Genomic DNA, 19987 nt, shown 5'->3' on the forward strand with positions numbered 1-19987 from the left:
TGGTTTGGCAGTATTTTATTAAGGATTTTCACCATCAATGCTAATCAGGGATATTTGCCTGAAATTTTTTGTTGTTGTTTTGTCTTTGCCAGGTTTTGGTATCAGGATGATGCTGGCCTCATTAAATGAGTTAGGGAGGATTCCCTCTTTTTGTATTGATTGGAATAGTTTCAGAAGGAATGGTACCAGCTCCTTTTTGTACCTCTGGTAGAATTCCACTGTGAATCCATCTGGTCCTGGGCTTTTTTTGGTTGGTAGGCAATTAATTACTGCCCCAATTTCAGAACCTGTTATTGGTCTATTCAGGGATTCGACTTCTTCCTGGTTTAGCCTTGGGAGGCTGTATGTGTCCAGGAATTTATCCATTTCTCCTAGAATTTCTAGTTTATTTGTGTAGACGTGTTTATAGTATTCTCTGGTGGTAGTTTATTTCTGTGGGATCAGCGGTGATCTCCCTTTTATCATTTTTTATTGTGTCTATTGATTCTTCTCTCTTTTCTTCTTTATTAGTCTGGCTAGTGGTCTATCTATTTTTTTAATCTTTCAAAAAACCAGCTCCTGGATTCAAACATTTTTTGAAGAGTATTGTGTGTCTCTATCTCCTTCAGTTCTGCTCTGATCTTAGTTATTTCTTGTCTTCTGCTAGCTTTTGAATTTATTTGCTCTTGCTTCTCTAGTTCTTTTAATTGTGTTGTTAGGGTTTTGATTTTAGATCTTTCCTGCTATCTCCTGTGGGCATTTTAGTGCTACAAATTTCCCTCTAAACACTGCTTTAGCTGTGTCCCAAAGATTCTGGTATGTTGTGTCTTTGTTCTCATTGGTTTCAAAGAACTTATTTATTTCTGCTTTAATTTCAATATTTACCCAGTAGTTATTCAGGAGCAAGTTGTTCAGTTTCCATGTAGTTGTGCGGTTATGAGTGAGTTTCTTAATCCTGAGTTCTAATTTGATTGCACTGTGGTCTGAGAGACTGTTTATGATTTTCGTTCTTTTTCATTTTCTGAGGAGTGTTTTACTTCCAATTATGTGGTCGATTTTAGAATAAGTGCGATGTGGGGCCAAGAAGAATGTATATTCTGTTGATTTGGGGTGGATAATTCTGTAGATGTCTATTAGGTCTACTTGATCCAGAGCTACCTGAATATCCTTGCTACTTTTCTGTCTCATTGATCTGTCTAATATTGACAGTGGGGTGTAAAGTCTCCCACTATTATTGTATGGGAGCCTAAGTCTCTTTGTAGGTCTGTAAAAAGTTGCTTTATGAATCTAGGTGCTCCTGTATTGGGTGCATATATATTTAGGATGGGTAGCTGTTCTTGTTGCATTGATCTCTTTACCATTATGTAATGCCCTTCCTTGTCCTTTTTGATCTTTGTTATTTTAAAGTCTGTTTTATCAGAGACTAGGATTACAACCCCTGCTTTTTTTTTTTCTTTCCATTTGCTTGGTAAATATTCCTCCATCCCTTTATTTTGAGCCAATGAGTGTCTTGCATGTGAGATGGGTCTCCTGTTCAGCACACTGATGGGTCTTGACTGTTTATCCAATTTGCCAGTGTGTGTCTTTTAACTGGGTTATTTAGCCCATTTACATTTAACGTTAATATTATTATGTGTGATTTTGATCCTGTCATTATGATGCTAGCTGGTTATATTGCCCATTAGTTGATGCAGTTTTTTTATAGTGTCAATTGTCCTTTAAATTTGATATGTTTTTGCAGTGACTGATAACCATTTTTACTTTCCGTATTTAGTGCTTCCTTCAGGAGCTCTTGTAAGGCAGGCCTGGTGGTGACAAAATCTTTCAGCATTTGCTTGTCTGTAAAGGATTTTATTTCTCCTTCGCTTATGAAGCTTAGTTTGGCTGGATATGAAATTCTGGATTGAAAATTCTTTTCTTTAAGAATGTTGAATATTTGCCCCCAGTGTCTTCTGGCTTGTGGGGTTTCTGCAGAGATATCTGCTTTTAGTCTGATGGGCTTCCCTTTGTGGGTAACCAGACCTTTCTCTGGCTGCCCTTCACATTTTTTCCTTCATTTTAACCTTGATGAATCTGACAATTCTGTGTCTTGGTGTTGCTCTTCTCGAGGAGTATCTTTGTGGTGTTCTCTGTGTTTCCTGAATTTGAATGTTGGCCAGTTTTGCTAGGTTGGGGAAGTTCTCCTGGATAATATCCTAAAGAGTGTTTTTGGTACATACTTTTAAATAACCAGATCTCGTGAGAAATCACTCACTATTGGGAGGACAGTGCCAAGCCATTCATGAGGGATCCACGCCCATGATCCAAACACCTCCCACCATGCTTTACCTTCAACACTGGGGATTATAGTTGACCATGATATATGGAGGGGACAAACATACAAACTATATCAAAGGCATAGCATGGGTTCTGTGAAAGGAGGGTGAAAACACAAAGATGACATCGCCACTGACCTCAGGGAGTGCTCAGTAGACTGAGGGAGACAAGTACATATTTTCCTGAAGGAGGGCACTGGAGTGATGGCGTGTTTAGAATGTGAAAGTAGAGCAGTCACAGAGAGGCAGCCCAGCAGAGTGCTTGCTCAGGGACTGGGCCAGCAACTCCCCACTGCATGTGATGTATCTGAGGAAAGTCATTAAAATAGGCAATGGTCACTTTCCATCAAGTCCCTGGTGTGGTCCATGGAGGCAGGATTGTCAATCTGATTTCGGCATTTCAGAGGCCTCTTAGGGTTTGGATACAGAAGAAGACAACCAGCAATGATTATGTATTTCAGAGATGTGCGTGAGCCCCAATTTCTTGCCAGTTGGGAGGTCAGTGTTGAGGGCCTTACTATCTTAAGGAAATCCTTGACACATAGGATGCCAATTTCTTTCTGGACAGAGAGTATTTGGTTGGTTAAAGTTAAAATCTGAATTTTGTTTTGGGATATATTCCAAAAATATTAGCTTTATTCAAATTTACTTTCACTTTATCTTTCTGAATTTTCAAGGTCCAAAAGCATTGCTTAGTAATTCTGTTTCTAAACTCACATTGCAGCACTGGGCATGATCTGTCCAAGGCAGAGACCATAAGATAGTCTTGTCTGGAAAACATACAAGTAGGTATCTCAACAAATGATACTCATATATTCTTGTTTTTAGGAGTAAATCATTGGCAGTGAGTATGATTTTTTTTTTTTTTTTTTATGAAAGGATAAATACACACCCTCTATTGAGGTCAGGTTTTGTGCCTGTACTTCTTCCGCCTACTGTATCATAGGAGATTAGAAACCCAGCTGCTGGCTCGGGCTGCAGTTCTCTGATGGCTCGCACACGGTGGACCAGCCCTGTTCTCCTATGTGTTTCTCTGCTGCTGACCTGTGGATTTGCTGAGGCAGGGAAGCTGCTGGTAGTGCCCATGGATGGGAGCCACTGGTTCACCATGCAGTCGGTGGTGGAGAAGCTTATCCTCAGGGGGCATGAGGTGGTGGTAGTCATGCCAGAGGTGAGTTGGCAACTGGGAAGATCACTGAATTGCACAGTGAAGACTTATTCTACCTCATACACTCTGGAGGATCTGGACCGGGAATTCATGACTTTCGCCCATGCTCAATGGAAAGCACAATTACGAAGTTTCTTTTCTCTATTTCTGAGTTCATCCAATGGTTTTTTTGATTTATTTTTTTCGCATTGCAGGAGTTTGTTTAATGACCAAAAATTGGTAGAATACTTAAAGGAGAGTTCTTTTGATGCGGTGTTTCTGGATCCTTTTGATGGCTGTGGCTTAATTCTTGCCAAATATTTCTCCCTCCCCTCTGTGGTCTTTGCCAGGGGAATATTTTGCCACTATCTTGAAGAAGGTGCACAGTGCCCTGCTCCTCTTTCCTACATCCCCAGAGGTCTCTTAGGGTTCTCAGATGCCATGACTTTCAACGAGAGAGTATGGAACCATGTCATGCACTTGGAGGAACATTTATTTTGCAAGTATTTTTTCAAAAGTGCCCTAGAAATCGCCTCTGAAATTCTCCAAACACCTGTCACGGCATATGATCTCTACAGCCACACATCAATTTGGTTGTTGCGAACGGACTTTGTTTTGGACTATCCCAAACCCGTGATGCCCAACATGGTCTTCATTGGTGGTATCAACTGCCATCAGGGAAAGCCAGTGCCTATGGTAAGTCATCTCTCCTTTAGCACATTAAGAATAATCTGGCTTTGTAAATTAAAAAAAGATTCCTTACTGAACTGTGATTTGACATTTTGGTTTGTTGCATTTCAAATTTCTTTCCAGTTTAACAAATTATTTTGTGCCAATTCATGTACTTGTCAGTTACCAAATTTTATAAAACTGCCCTTCTTGAAAGTGTGTATATATAATTTAAAAATTATACATCATATTCAGCCTACATTTTTGAGTACTATGTTTAGAAAAGTACCAACAACCGCAGTAAGAAATGGAACTTCTCTTTTTTGCAAATTCTATGTGACCCCTGAGAGCAAATGCTCTTAGCAGTTTTGCATACATTCTTTTCATTAAAAAAGTGTTTCAGTTGTGTATATATAATTTAAAAATTATAGGTCCTATTCAGCCTACGTTTTTGAGTACTGTGTTTAGAAAAGCACCAAAAACCACAGTAAGAAATGAAACTTCCCTTTATTGCTAATTTTTGTGACCCCTAGAGGAAATGCTCTTAGCAGTTTTGTGTACATTCTTTTCATTTAAAAAAAAAAGCATTTTAGTTATACGCAATATCTAATGTAAATTCTCATACCTATTTTGTTAAAATAAAATCTTGTATTAGGTTAGACATATATTTCTTTACCTTGCATTTTTCATTTGCCAATAAATAATAGATTCCTTTATAGACAAATACAGACAGATTTGACGAGTTCGTTTAATAGTCTTTACTTTGGATGCTATGTAGTTTTTTTTTAACCAATTAGTATTGATATATCTTTAGGCATTTTCCATTTTTTGCTTTTATGAATAAGGCCATGTAAACACTCTTTAATAATTTCCTTATGTGAATATTTTTCTATATTCTTGCTTTTATCTTAGTAGACTAGAGTCTTACATGTAGGGTTATAGGGTTTTCCTAAGTTGAGAAGGATTGGCATCTTTTTACTATTAAGTCATCCTGTTCAGGAATATGTAAGTCTCACTATTTATTCAGATCTTGTTTTATATACCTAAATAAAATTTTTCACTATATAAGCATTTTATGTTTGTTATTAACATTTATTCCTTGGCATTTTATTATTTTTGAAACTATTTTTTTACAGGGCAAATTTTCCATTTCTACATTTAACTGACTATTGGGGTTTTTGCACATGTATCTTGTATCCAGCAACATTACTAACTTTTTAAAATTATTTTTTAGTATGCATTAGATGTACAATATACCCTACCATCTGCAAGTAATTCCCTTCTCTGATATTTATACTGCTTCTTTTGCTTTGCTGGAGCATATACTTCCAAAACATTACTGAGTAATATTGTTAGAGTAGCCAGTTTAAATAGGAATTCGGTCACTTTTGACTGAAAAATCCTTGAAAAATACCAGAATAAGATTCTGGCAAATGCACAGTTGCTAAATCCAGATGAATCACTTGGTGTCTCATCTCATTATATTATTTTATTAGGGATGGAGTATACATTTTTGTCTATTGCTGTGGCTGATTACAATGTTCAGTAGACTTTGTAACACAGTCATATCTGTCATTGGCAGATGTTTGGTAAAAGAGTGACCTTTCAGCCTACTCATGGGAAAGTGAAATAATGCTCTTTCTAAAAAGCAGGAAGACTACAGTTGTAGGCCTTTCAAAATTAGGCATGACTTTCAGTTCTTGGCCAGACCGGGTGAGGAGATGCAAGTTGAAGGACTCTTAAGAGGTTGGACTTATCAAAGCACTTTTCTCCTCTTTATCCTCCATTAATTACAGTACCAAGCACCATCCATGTGTTGCCTACACACCACATCTGTGGCTGAGGGTGAGGCTCTGCCACTTCCTGAACCCACACTGAGTTCATTATGGCTCACAGGGTCACCCAGAGGCCTTTAGAGATATAAAACCCTATATATGATTTTATATCACCTATGATAGGGAGATATACATAAAAAATGAAACATTAAACTCTATATGGTTTCATTTATTTTGATTATAAATCTTTTATGAGATAAGAAATAAATGTGTTTATATATCTATTAAAGAATATACATGTATGAAAGTTTTTATAGTTGCAGAGGGTTATGTATATTAATGTATATATTTATGATTATATCCGTAAATCCAGCAGAATTCTCACAGAGGAATTCAGATCTCAAAGAGGGCTTTCTGTCAAGAGCCTTGGATGTGGCCCAACCACAAAAGTAAAAGTCGACTGTCGTTGAAAGAAGGATGGACACTGCATATTGCTCTTTCCTTGTTTCAGAGGCCAGGATGTGTCTGGGAAAAGCATGCAGTTGGTTACATCTTGTTGGGAAACAGGATTCGAGTCTGAGTCTCATCTGTCTGATGAGAAGGGAGCATTACTTAATGATAGAGTACGTGTTTGCACATGTACGTGTTTGTGTATATGCAGGTGTGTTTGTGTGCGGTGTCCCAGACCCTGCACAGGGGATTTTCTTGAAGGTCTCCTGTAACAAAATCTCCTTGAGCCTATCCGGGAGAATTACATCCAGGGATGTAATTAAATACTTTAACAAGGATGGCAGATGACCCCATCTCGAACGTCAGGGATCAAATTTCAACATGAGATTTGGAGGGGACAAACTTTTAAACTATATAATTTGGTATGGTTGTTCTTTTGCATTTCAGCGTTCTAATGTGTGTGTTGATTAATGATGTGTAAACAATTCAGCAGAACATTGAAATAGTTTTAATGAGAAAAAGAGGAAGTCACTCCTAGTCTCTTTGAATTTTTGGTTAGTTCCAACAGAATTGATGACTGGTTTTAGGTGAAAAGAATTCAGGCTCCGTCTATACCATCCATGGTAGGTTCAGCTCTGCAGACCTGGGGATGGGATATGGTTACAGAGCAAGAAAAGATCTGTGCTTCCCCCATTGCTCTAAGTTTCTGGCTCCAGTTCAAGATCCAAATTCAAAGTTAGCTTTTGGTGGACAAGACTAAGGCCTCCCACTAAAATTGTTTACTTCAAGTTTTTATTTTCAAAGTGTTCAACACACACAAAAGAGAGACTTAGTGTCATGACCACCCGTATATCAATCTTAGGTTAAATAATTTTCACTATTTTGCTGAACTGATTCATCTATCCCTTTTTTCCTGTCTTTAAAGAAAACTTTTTTAAAAGAGAAATTTGTGTCAATCTTTTTTATTATACTTTAAGTTCTAGGGTACATGTGCACAATGTGCAGGTTTGTTACATAGGTATACATGTGCCATGTTGGTTTGCTGCACCCATCAACTCGTCATTTCCATTAGGTATTTCTCCTAATGCTATCCCTTCCCCAGCCCCCCACCCCCTGACAGGCCCTGGTGTGTGATGTTCCCTGTGTCCATGTGTTCTCATTGTTCAGTTCCTACTTATGAGTGAGAATATACGCTGTTTGGTTTTCTGTCCTTGTGATAGTTTGCTGAGAATGATAGTTTCCAGCTTCATCCATGTCCCTGCAAAGGACATGAACTCATCCTTTTTTATGGCTGCATAGTATTCCATGGTATGTATGTGCCACATCTTCTTTATCCAGTCTATCATTGATGGACATTTGGGTTGGTTCCAAGTCTTTGCTATTGTGAATAGTGCTGCAATAAACATATGTGTGCATGTGTCTTTATAGTACCATGATTTATAATCCTTTGGGTATATACCCAGTAATGAGATCGCTGGGTCAAATGGTATTTCTAGTTCTAGATCCTTGAGGAATTGCCACACTGTCTTCCACAATGGTTGAACTAATTTACACTCCCACCAACGGAGTAAAAGCGTTCCTATTTCTCCACATCCCCTCCAGCATCTGTTGTTTCCTGACTTTTTAATGATCGCCATTCTAACTGGCATGAGATGGTATCTCATTGTGGTTTTGATGTGCATTTCTGTGATGACCAGTGATGATGAACATTTTTTCATATGTCTGTTTGCTGCATAAATGTCTTCTTTTGAGAAGTGTCTGTTCATATCCTTTGCCCACTTTTGAATGGGTTGTTTTTTTTCTTGTAAATTTGTTTGACTTCTTTGTAGATTCTGGCTATTAGCCCTTTGCCAGGTGGATTGATTGCAAAAATGTTCTCCCATTGTGTAGGTTGCCTGTTCAGTCTGATGATAGTTTCTTTTGCTGTGCAGAAGCTCTTTGGTTTAATTAGATCACTTGTCAGTTTTGGCTTTTGTTGCCATTGCTTTTGGTGTTTTAGTCATGAAGTCTTTGCCCATGCCTATGTCCTGAATGGTATTGCCTAGGTTTTCTTCAAGGGTTTTTATGGTTTTAGGTCTTACATTTAAGTCTTTAATCCATCTTGAGTTAATTTTTCTATAAGGTGTAAGGAAGGGATCCAGTTTCAGCTTTCTACATATGGCTAGCCAGTTTTCCCAACACCATTTATTAAATAGGGAATCTTTCCCCCTTTTCTTGTTTTTGTCAGGTTTGTCAAAGATCAGAAGGTTGGGGATGTGTGGTGTTATTCCTGAGGCCTCCATTCTGTTCCATTGGTCTATATATCTGTTTGGGCACCAGTACCATGCTGTTTTGGTTACTGTAGCCTTGTAGTATAGTTTGAAGTCAGGTAGCGTGATGCCTCCAGCTTTGTTCTTGTTGCTTAGGATTGTCTTGGCTATGCAGGCTCTTTTTTAGTTCCATATGAAATTTAAAGTAGTTTTTTCTAATTCTATGAAGAAAGTCAATGGTAGCTTGATGGGATAGCATTGAATCTATAAATTACCTTGGGCAGCATGGCCATTTTTACGATATTGATTCTTCATATCCATGAGCATGGAATGTTCTTCCATTTGTTTGTGTCCTCTTATTTTGTTGAGCAGTGGTTTGTAGTTCTCCTTGAAGAGGTCTTCATACCCGTTGTAAGTTGTATTCCTAGGTATTTTATTCTCTTTGTAGTAATTGTGAATGCCATCTTGCTAGACATTACCTTTCAACCCCCAGTTTGTGTCATTTTAAAAAGAAATTCTTGGCATGTCATTCCATCACTGAATACTTAATTAAATACGAAAAATAAGAAACATTTGTTACATAGCCACAATATCATTATCATATCTAAGGCAATAAAAATTCTTTAATATTATCTCATTTCCAGTCCATAATTAAATTTCCCCCATTTTCTGGAACAACATCTTTCCATATAGATCAGTGGAATAGAATGGAGAATTCAGAAATAAACCCATATATTCTTGGCCAATTGACAAGGTGTCAAATTTTGACAAGTGTGTCAAGATCATTCAAATGGGACAGAATAGTCTCTTCAACGGAAGACCCACCTTGGGGTCCTTCAGGTCCAGCATCAGACTCCAGACCATTTGCAGAGATCATCCAGCCGTCTCCCACCATGCCTCTGATGAATCCTTCACCATGTGCATCCACATGGGTCCCGCAAATATTTTCTCACAGTCTCTTGAGTGCCTTTCCTTACAAATACTTCATTGTAGAATAAATAGAGGTTTATAGCAAGGTTGCAACAAATAGTTTAGAGAATTCTTATCTATCCTGTGTCCAGTTTCCCCATTGTTATATCTTATGTTTCTATGGCACATCCATCGCGACTCATTCACCAATATTGACACGTTATGATGAGCTAAAGTCTGTTTCCTTCAGATTTCATTGATTTTTACTTAATATCACTGTTCTTTTATGGGATCCCATTGATACCACCTGAAATGTAGTCATCATGTCTCCTTAGTCTCTTCCAGTCTGTGACGGTTTCTCAGACTTCCCCTGTTTTTGGTGACTTGGGCAGTTTTGAGCAGTCCTGGTCAGGTGTCCTGTAGAATGTTCCTCAGTGTGTGTTTGACATTTTTATCATGGTTAAACTGGGGTTATAGGTTTTTGGTAGGAAGACACAGAGGTCTTTTCTTGTTTTCTTGCGTGTAGAAAAGAGTGGCCTGTTCTCCAATGCATTGCTTGTACCTTTGTAAAAACTTGGCTGTTCATACATCTGTGCATGTATTTCTAGACTTTGTGTTCTGCTCCACTGAAATATTTGTGAAATATTTGATTACTGTAGCTTTGTGATAATCTTGAAATGAGGTAGTGTTACCAATTTTTTTCAAATTGTTTTTGCTATTGTAGGTCTGCTACATGACCGTATGGATTTTAGAATAAGTTTTTTAGTTTGGTTTGATTGGGATTGTATTGAATTTATAGATCAACTGGGGAGAAACAACATCTTATCAATTTTGAGTTTTCCAATTCATTAACATATCTATTTAAGTCCCTCATCAGTGTTCTGTAATTTTCAGTGTACAGTCTTTCACATTTTTTGTCAGATATATTCCTAAGTGTTTCATGTTTTTGATGCTATTTAAGTGATATTTTTATTCCAATTTTTAATTGTTCATTGCTAGTATAGTTGACCCCTGAACAATATGGGAATGAAGCGGACCAACTCGCTGAAGCAAAAAGTCCACACAGATCTTTTGATTCTCCAAAAACATAACTACTAACAGCCAACTATTTACCAAAAGCCTTACCAGTAGCATAAACAGTCAATTAACACATATTTTGAATGTTGTTAGTATTATATCTTATATTATTACAATAAAGAAAGCTAGAGAAAAGAAAATGTTATTTAAAAACATAACATATGAAAAAATGCCCAGTATCACTAATCATCAGAGAAATGAAAGTCAAAACCACAATGAGATATCATCTCACACCAGTTAGAATGGCTATTATTAAAAAGTCAAGAAACAATAGATGCTTGCGAAGCTGCTGAGAAAGGGGACCAGTTGTACACTGTTGGTGGTGGGAATGCAAATTAGTTCATCCCCTGTGGGAAGTAGTTTGGAGATTTCGCAAAGAAGTCAATAGACACCACCAATAAAATAGAAGTTTTATATATATATAAAATCATTTTACCAAGAAACACATGCACTGGTATGTTCATTGCATCTCTATTCAGAATAGAAAAGACATGAAATCAACCTAGGTGCTCGTCAACAGTGGCTTAGATGAAGAAAACGTGGAACATATACACCATGGAATATGCAGTCATAAAAAAAGAATGAAATCATGTTCTTTGTAACAACATGGATGCAGCTGGAGGTCATTATCCTAAGGAAATATACACAGACACAGAACACCCAATACCATGTGTTCTCACTTAGAAGTGGGAGCCAAACAGTGGGTACTCATGGGCATAAAGATGGCAACAATAGACACTATGGACTCTAAAGGGGAGAGGAAGGGGTGCAGGAGTTGAAAAACTATTGGGTACTATGTTCAGTACTTGGGTGATAGGAGCAATCATGCCCCAAACGTCAGCATCACGCAATATACTCAGGTAACCTGCGTATGTACTCTTGAATCTAAAATAAAAGTTGAATATGTATAAGCGGAAGTGAATCATCAAAAAGGTCTCCGTCTTCATCATCTTCCATTGAGTGGGCTGTGGAGGAGGAGGAGGAGGAGGAGGAGTAGATGTTGGTCTTGCTGTCTCAGGGTGGCAGAAGCAGAAGAGGTAGAGGAGGTGGAAGGGGAGGCAGGAGAGGCAGGTGCACTTGGTGTAACCTTATGGAAATACATCGTAATTGCTGTCTATTTTTTTCTCTTTGATTTATTTAAAAATGCTTTTATACAGTACTAATCCTTCTTCCCCACTTGCTTTGGTTTCAGTGCCCATATCATGGAAAGGTTCATGTTGTAATAGAAGTCAATAGCAGTCTTAAATAATTGGAAGCCTTTCTATGAGGCTTATATTGTGTAAAGCCATTTTTTTTTTTTTTTTTTTTTTCTGGCACTGCTGCTTCTACATCTTCTTTCTCATCAAGTACTTATTGGAAAGCACTCATCTCCATCAGGTCCTCTATTAATTCCTCGAGTGTAGTGTCTATTGACTCTTGAATTTCTCCAAGATTCATATTTTGAAACACCTTATCCCCCACCTTTTGTTGCTTAATACACAATCCCTTTCATGACTTCCTTGATTGGCTCTGTCATAAATCCTGTGAAGTCATGTGCAACATCTGGACACAGTTTTCTCCAGAAGAAATGTATTGTTTGGGGCTTGGTGGCTTTCATAGCTCTTTCTGTAACAACAATGGCATTTTCAATGGTGTAGTCCTTCTGGACTTTCATGACATTCTCTATCCAGATTCTCTTCCATAGTATTGACAATCTTTTCCATAAAAAAGTGTGCGTAATGAGTTCTAAAGTTCCTTATGACCCCTGATTGAGAGACTGAATTAGAGATGTTGGGTTTGGAAGCAGGTAGACCACTTTGACAGCTTCCGTGTTGAACTCATGGGTTCTGGGTGAGTAGGGGCATTGTCCAATATCAAAAGAACTTTAAAAGACAGTTCCTTACTGGCAATACATTTTCTGCCTTCAGGGACAAAGCATTGATGGAACCAATCCAGAAAAAATGTTCTTGTTGTGTAGGCCTTCTTGTTGTACAACCAAAAATCTGTCAGTGGGTGTCGATCTTGTCCCCTCAAGGCTTAAGGGTGGGCAGTTCTACACATGAGGTCAGTCCTGAGTGTAAACTTGACTGTGTTTACATAAAACAGTAGAGTTAGCCTATCCGTTTCTGCCTTGCATTCTGGTGCTTGGTTTACTTCCTCACTAATAAATGTCTTTTGTGTCATCTTGTTTTTGTTTTTGTTTTTTCCACAATAGGGCACTGTCATCTGCATTAAAAACCTGTTCAGGCAGATATCCTTCCTCCTCAATAATTTTCTTCGTGGCGTCTGGGAACTCATTTGTCTCCTTTTGCTTGGCAGAAGCTGCTTCTGTTATCTTGACAAAAAACTAGCAAACCATCCTTTGCCGCCATTAAATTCTCCAATTTTGGATTCTTCACCTCTTTTTTGCTTTAAGTTGTCATATAATGACTTTGCTTTTCTCAAATCACAATGGCATCTATAAATAAGCCTTTCTTATAGCAATGCTACACTCACATTAAAGCTGCATTTTCAATATGAGACAAAAGGTATTTCAGAAAAAAATGCAAGGTTTGACTCCTGCTGGCATTGCTGCAGCAATGTCTTCATGAATCTCCCTCCCTCCCTCTCTCCCTCCCTCCCTCCCTTCCTTCTTTCCTTCTTTCTTTCTTTTTTTTCCAGTGGTCCTTATCTAGCTTCATTTATTTTGAAATGGCAGGCAATCACCATGGTAGAGCTCAGTCTATGGTACCAATCAAGCAATTTGACTTTTTTGGTAATTATTTGCTTCTTGGGAGTAATTCCAGTATCATTAGTGGTGCTCTGTAGTCCCATGATGGTATTCAAGGTTTACAATATTGCACTAAACATGATGAAAAATACAGTAGAGCCATGAGAGATCACTTTTACTCTGACATGCAATTTATTGGAGAGATGAAATGCTCAGAGAGTATAAGTGTTATATCACATGCATTTAACCCACACTTCAGCTCACTGGAAGAGCAACAGGAGGTAGCTACAAAATTATTACAGTAGTGTAGTATATACTATAGGTAATTTTGTGCAGTTAAGATTTAATGCTGCATCTATACATTTGTTTGTATTTCTTTCCAGTGCTAATGATGCACTGTACAGTCTGGAAGTGTTTGCGTGTGTTTTAATAATTTTTTATAGATTTGTGCATATTTTAAAGTAATAAATAATAAAATAGAGTAGTATCTACACATGCTTTATGCATTAATGGCATACCTACCTTTAAAAAATTTTTAGATATTTCTAGTTTATGTGGTTTATATGTACGTTTTTTCAAACTGTTGGAAGTTTCTTTGCAATATATTTATCTATAAAAATCTGTTTTTTTGATTATAAAATAAAATAAATAAAAATCTATAAAAAAGTTTGCAATATATTTATCTATAAAAATCTGCATATAAGTGGATCCACACAGTTCAAAACCCTACTGTTCAATGTCAACTGTATATAGAAATAAGATTAATTTTTAAGTATTGTATCTTGCAACCATGCTAAACTTAATGTATTTGTTCTAGGAGATTTTTGTAGAGTTTGTTATTATTCCTACATACATAAACATGTTGTCTGTGAATGAGACCTTTTTATTTTTTTCTTTACAATCTAGATACTCTTTCCTTCTTTTTCTTCCTTGACTGCACTGGCTGGAACCTGAAGAACAATGTTGAGTAGAAGTGGGGAGGGCCCCCGTCCTCGGCGTGTGTTTGACTTGAGGAGTGGAGCATTCAGTCTTTCACCATTAAGGATGATGTTAGCTGTGGGTTCCTCCAAGATGCCCTTCATTAGTTTAAGATACTCCTCTTTTTTTTTCTGAGTTTTTTGAGAATTTTTTATCACATGTGGATTTTGGATTTTTGTCAAACACTTTTTCCATACCTATTGAGATAATTATATGCTTATACTTTTTTAGTTTATTTATGTGGTATGTTACTTTAATTGATTTATAAAATTATTTATTTTATCATTAATTATGGTGAAATACACATAACATAAAATGAATCATCTTCATCACTTTAGGTACACAGTTCAGTATTGAGTACATTCACATTGCTGTGCAACCAATACCACCATTCATCTCCAGAACTCTCTTCATCTTCCCAAACTGAAACTTTGGACCCATTAAAACATAATTCTCCATTCTCCCCTCCTCTCAGCCCTTGCCAACCATCATTTCACTCTTTTATTCTACGAATTTGACTATTTTAGATACTTCATATAAGTAGAATCATACAGCATTTGTCATTTTGTGATTAGCTTAGTTCACTCTGCACAATATCCTTAAGGTTCATTCATGTTAGCATATGTCAGAATTTTCTTCCTTTCTAAGGCTGAATAATATTTCATTCTGTATACCTACACCACATTTTTGCTTGGGTTGTTTCCACTTCTTGGCTGTTGTGAGTTATGCTGCTATGAACATGGTGGCACAACCTCGATTAATTTTCTAATGTCAAACCAGCCTTGCATTCCTCGGATAAACCCCACTTGGTTATGGTGTATAATCTTTTTGTGTAGTACCTATTTTAAAATATTACAGAAGTTGACTTGCCAATATTTTGTTTAAAATTTTTGCATCTAAGCTCATGAGGGTCTGTAATTTTCCTATCTTATAATGTCTTTATCTGGTTTTGGTACTGTGATAATGCTGGTCTTGTCAAATGAATTAGGAAATCCTGTAGGCTTCAGTTTTTAGAACCAGTTTGTGAATAATTGGTATTATTTATTCTTCAATGTTTGCCGGATTCATCAGTGATGTCATCTGAGCTTTGTTTTGTGAGGGAAGGTGTGAATTACAAATCTAAATTAAATTTAAAATATACAGGATACGGCAGGGTGTGGTGGCTCAAGCCTGTAATCCAAGCACTTTGGGAGGCCGAGATGGGCAGATCACGAGGTCAGCAGATCAACCTGGCTAACACGGTGAAACCCCATCTCTACTAAAAAATACAAAAAACTAGCTGGGCGAGGTGGCGGGCGTCTTGAGTCCCAGCTACTCGGGAGGCTGAGGCAGGAGAATGGTGTAAACCCGGGAGGCAGAGCTTGCAGTGAGCTGAGATCTGGCCACTGCACTCCAGCCTGGGCGACAGAGTGAAACTCCATCTCAAAGAAAAAAAAAAAAAAAAGATGCAGGTTACTTCTGTTGGGGTTATGCATTTATTTTTGTGAAAAGTCTAGCAGTTTGTATCTTTAACAAAATGTGTCCATTCCATCTAAGTTGCAGACTTTTTTTGGCATAAACTTGTTCATGATATTCTCTTAACATTTTAATATCTGTAGAATCTATGGTGATACCACCTCTCTCATTCCTGATATCGATAATTTATTTCTTCTCTCATTTTTTTTAGATCAAGGTGGCTAGAGCTTTACTAAATTAATTGATCTCAGCAAACCAGCTTTGGCTTCATTAATTTTCTCAACAAACCAGCTTTGGTTTCATTAATTTTGTCTATGTTTTGAATATATTTTCCATTTCATTGATTTCTGCTCGGAAGTAAGCCTCCAGGGAAAGTAGATCACTCACCGTCATGTTTGTTTTTCAAGGACAGTCATCTACAAGTGCCCCAGACACCAAAAGAAAAGGACACTAAGCAAATGTCTAGTAACAGGGTGTCCTGAAAGGAGCCATCTTGTGCTCGCACAAGGATTATACCCCGAGGTTGTCTGCAGAATCTCTCACTAAATGTTCTTTAAGGTGTTACCTGACACACACTGCTTAGCTCGTCCATGAAGGTATCAAGAAAACCTGCAGAATATAATTCTGTCCAATGCAACAAATATTTCGGTTGATTTTCTTTGTGCAAGGCTGTATTTGTTTGCTTGGATTGCTATAAAGGATAGCTGAGGCTGGGTAATTTATAAAGAAAAGAGGTTTAATTGGTTCACAGTTTTGCAGTCGTTACACGAAACATGGTGCTAGCATCTGCTTCAGGTGAGGCCTCAGGAAGCTTACAATCATGACAGAAGGTGATGGGGAGCTGGCATGTCACATAGCAAGAGCAAAAGCAAGAGAGAAATGGGGGAGATGGCACGTACTTTTCTTTTTAATTTTTATTTTTATTTCTGGGGTACACGTGGAAGATTTTCAGGTTTGTTACATAGGTAAACATGTGCCATGGTGGTGCATACTTTTTTTTTTTTTTTTCCTGCTCTGAAACTCTTTTTTTTTTTTTTTTTTAAATACTGTAAGGTCTGGGATACATGTGCAGAATGTGTAGGTTTGTTACATAGGTATACACATGCCATGGTGGTTTGCCGCACCCATCAACCCGTCATCTACATTAGGTATTTCTCCTAATGCTGTCCATCCCCAGGCCCTCACCTTGCAACAGGCCCCAGTGTGTGATTGTGTGATGTTCCCCTCTCTGCATCCATGTGTTCTCATTGTCCAACTCCCACTGTGCATGAGAACATGCAGTGTTTGGTTCTCTGTTCTTGTGTTAGTTTGCTGAGAATGATAGTTTCCAACTTCATCCATGTCCCGGCAAAGGACATGAACTCATCCTTTTTTATGGCTGCATAGTATTCCATGGTGTATATGTGCCACATTTTCTTTATCCACTCTATCATTGATGGTCATTTGCATTGGTTCCAAGTCTTTGCTATTGTGAATAGTGCTGCAATAAAATACATGTGCATGTGCTTTGTAGTAGAATGATTTATAATCCTTTGGGTATATACCCAGTAATGGGATTGCTGGATCAAATGGTATCTCTGGTTCTAGATCCTTGAGGAATCGCCACACTGTCTTCCAGAATGGTTGAACTCCCACCGACAATGTAAAAACGTTCCTATTTCTCCACATCCTCTCCAGCATCTGTTCTTTCCTGAGTTTTAATGATTGCCATTCTAACTGGCATGAGATGGTATCTCATTGTCGTTTTGATTTGCATTTCTCTAATGACCAGTGATGATGAGCTGTTTTGATATGTTTGTTGGTTGTATAAATGTCTTCTTTTGTGAAGTGTCTGTTCATATCCTTCACCCACTTTTTGATGGGGTTGTTTTTTTCTTGTAAATTTAAGTTCCTTGCAAATTCTGGATATTAGCCTTTTATCAGATGGATAGATTGCAAAATTTTTCTCCCATTGTGTAGGTTGCCTGTTCAGTCTGATGATAGTTTCTTTTGCTGTGCAGAAGCTCTTTAGTTTAATTAGATCCCATTTCTTAATTTTGGCTATTGTTGCCATTGCTTTTGATGTTTTAGTTATGAAGTCTTTGCCCATGCCTTCGTCCTGAATGGTATTGCCTAGGTTTTTTTCTAGAGTTTTCATGGTTTTAGGTCTTACGTTTAAGTCTTTAATCCATCTTGAGTTAATTTTTGTGTAAGGTGTAAGGAAGGGGTCCAGATTCAGTTTTCTGCATATCGCTAACCAGTTTTCCCAACACCATTTATTAAATAGGGAATCCTTTCCCCATTGCTTGTTTTTGTCAGGTATGTCAAAGATCAGATGGTTGTAGATGTGTGGTATAATTTCTGAGGCCTCTGTTCTGTTCCATTGATCTATAAATCTGTTTGGGTACCAGTACCATGCGGTTTTGGTTACTGTAGCCTTGTAGTATAGCTTGAAGTCAGGCAGCGTGATGCCTCCAGCTTTGTTCTTTTTGCTTAGGATTGTCTTAGCTATGCAGGCTCTTTTTTAGTTCCATATGAAATTTAAAGTAGTTTTTTCTAATTCTGTGAGGAAAGTCAATGGTAGCTTGATGGGATAGCATTGAATGTATAAATTACCTTGGGCAGTATGACCATTTTCATGATATTGAGTCTTCCTATCCATGAACATGGAATGTTTTTCCCTTTGTTTGTGTCCTCTGTTGTTTCCTTGAGCAGTGGTTTGTAGTTCATCTTGAAGAGGTCCTTCCCATCGCTTGTAAGTTGTATTCCTAGGTATTTTATTCTGTTTGTAGCAATTGTGAATGGAAGTTTACTCATGATTTGGCTCTCTGTTTTTCTATTACTACTGTATAGGAATGCTTGTGATTTTTGCACATTGATTTTGTATCCTGAGACTTTTCTGAAGCTGCTTATCAGCTTAAGAAGATTTTGTACTGAGATGATGGGATTTTCTAAATATACAATCATGTCATTTGCAAACAGAGACAATTGGACTTCCTCTCTTCCTATTTGAATACCCTATATTTCTTTCTCTTGCCTGATTGTCCTGGCCAGAACTTCCAATACTATGTTGAATAGGAGTGGTGAGAGAGGGTATCCTTGTCTTGTGCTGGTTTTCAAAGGGAATGATTCCAGCTTTTGCCCATTCAGTATGATATTGACTGTGGGTTTGTTATAAATAGCTCTTATTATTTTGAGATATGTTCCATCAATACCTAGTTTGTTGAGAATTTTTGGCATGAAGTGCTGTTGAATTTTATCGAAGGCCTTTTCTGCATCTAAATTGAGATAATCATGTGGTTTTTGTCATTGGTTCTGTTTATGTGATGGATTACGTTTATTGATTTGTCTATGTTGGACCAGCCTTGCATCCCAGATATGTAGCTGACTTGATCATGGTGGATAAGCTTTTTGATGTACTAGCAGACTCAGTTTGCCAGTACTTTATTGAGGATATTTGCCATCGATGTTCATCAGGGATATTGGCCTGAAATTTTCCTTTTTTGTTGTGTCTCTGCCAGGTTTTGGTATCAGGATGATGCTGGCCTCATAAAATGAGTTATGGAGGAGTCCCTCTTTTTCTGTTATTTGGAATAGTTTCCGAAGGAATGGTATCAGGTCCTCTTTGTACCTCTGGTAGAATTCTGCTGTGAATCCACCTGGTTGGGCTTTTTTCAGTGGATAGGCAATTAATTACTGCCTCAATTTCAAAACTTGTTATTGGTCTATTCAGGGGTTTGAATTCTTCCTGGTTTCGTCTTGGGAGGCTGTATGTGTCCAAGAATTTATCCATTTCTCCTAGAATTTCTAGTTTATTTGTGTAGAGGTGTTTATAGTATTCTCTGATGGTAGTTTGTATTTCTGTGGGGTCAGTGGTGATATCCCCTTTATCATTTTTTATTGTGTCTATTGATTCTTCTCTCTTTTCTTCTTCATTAGTCTGGCTAGTGGTCTATCAATTTTGTTAATCTTTTCAAAAAACCAACTCCTGGATTCATTGGTTTTTTGAAGGGTTTTTCTGTCTCTATCTCCTCCAGTTCTGCTCTGATCTTAGTTATTTCTTGTCTTCTGCTAGCTTTTGAATTTGTTTGCTCTTGCTTCTCTAGTTCTTTTAATTGTGATGTTAGGGTTTTGATGTTAGATCTTTCCTGCTTTCTCCTGTGGGCATTTAGTGCTATAAATTTCCCTCTAAACACAGCTTTAGCTGTGTCCCAGAGATTCTGGTATGTTGTGTCTTTGTTCTCATTGGTTTCAAAGAACTTATTTATTTCTGCTTTAATTTCAATATTTACCCAGTAGTTATTCAGGAGCAGGTT

The 19987-nt window shown here is 37.6% G+C and overlaps 1 protein-coding gene across 1 annotated transcript; it reads left to right on the forward strand.

Annotated features, from left to right (window-relative positions):
- Positions 1-1507: 1507 nt before the first annotated feature.
- LOC106992770 (UDP-glucuronosyltransferase 1A8-like) lies at positions 1508-6480 on the forward strand. Its single transcript, XM_077957947.1, has 2 exons — positions 1508-4137; positions 6259-6480. The coding sequence occupies exons 1-2, from the start codon at positions 3283-3285 to the stop codon at positions 6463-6465; spliced, it is 1062 nt and encodes a 353-aa protein (XP_077814073.1). The 5' UTR covers positions 1508-3282; the 3' UTR covers positions 6466-6480.
- The last annotated feature ends 13507 nt before the right edge of the window (positions 6481-19987 follow it).

The sequence above is a fragment of the Macaca mulatta genome, chromosome 12, assembly GCF_049350105.2.
Source record: "Macaca mulatta isolate MMU2019108-1 chromosome 12, T2T-MMU8v2.0, whole genome shotgun sequence".
Taxonomy (NCBI): Eukaryota; Metazoa; Chordata; class Mammalia; order Primates; family Cercopithecidae; genus Macaca; species Macaca mulatta.

Excerpts from the sequence above, each read along its gene's own strand:
- LOC106992770 (XM_077957947.1), top strand. The coding sequence starts at position 3,283 with ATGGCTCGCACACGGTGGACCAGCCCTGTTCTCCTATGTGTTTCTCTG. Across the intron at positions 4,138-6,258 it reads AGGGAAAGCCAGTGCCTATG|CAGAATTCTCACAGAGGAAT; the intron begins GTAAGTCATCTC and ends CCGTAAATCCAG.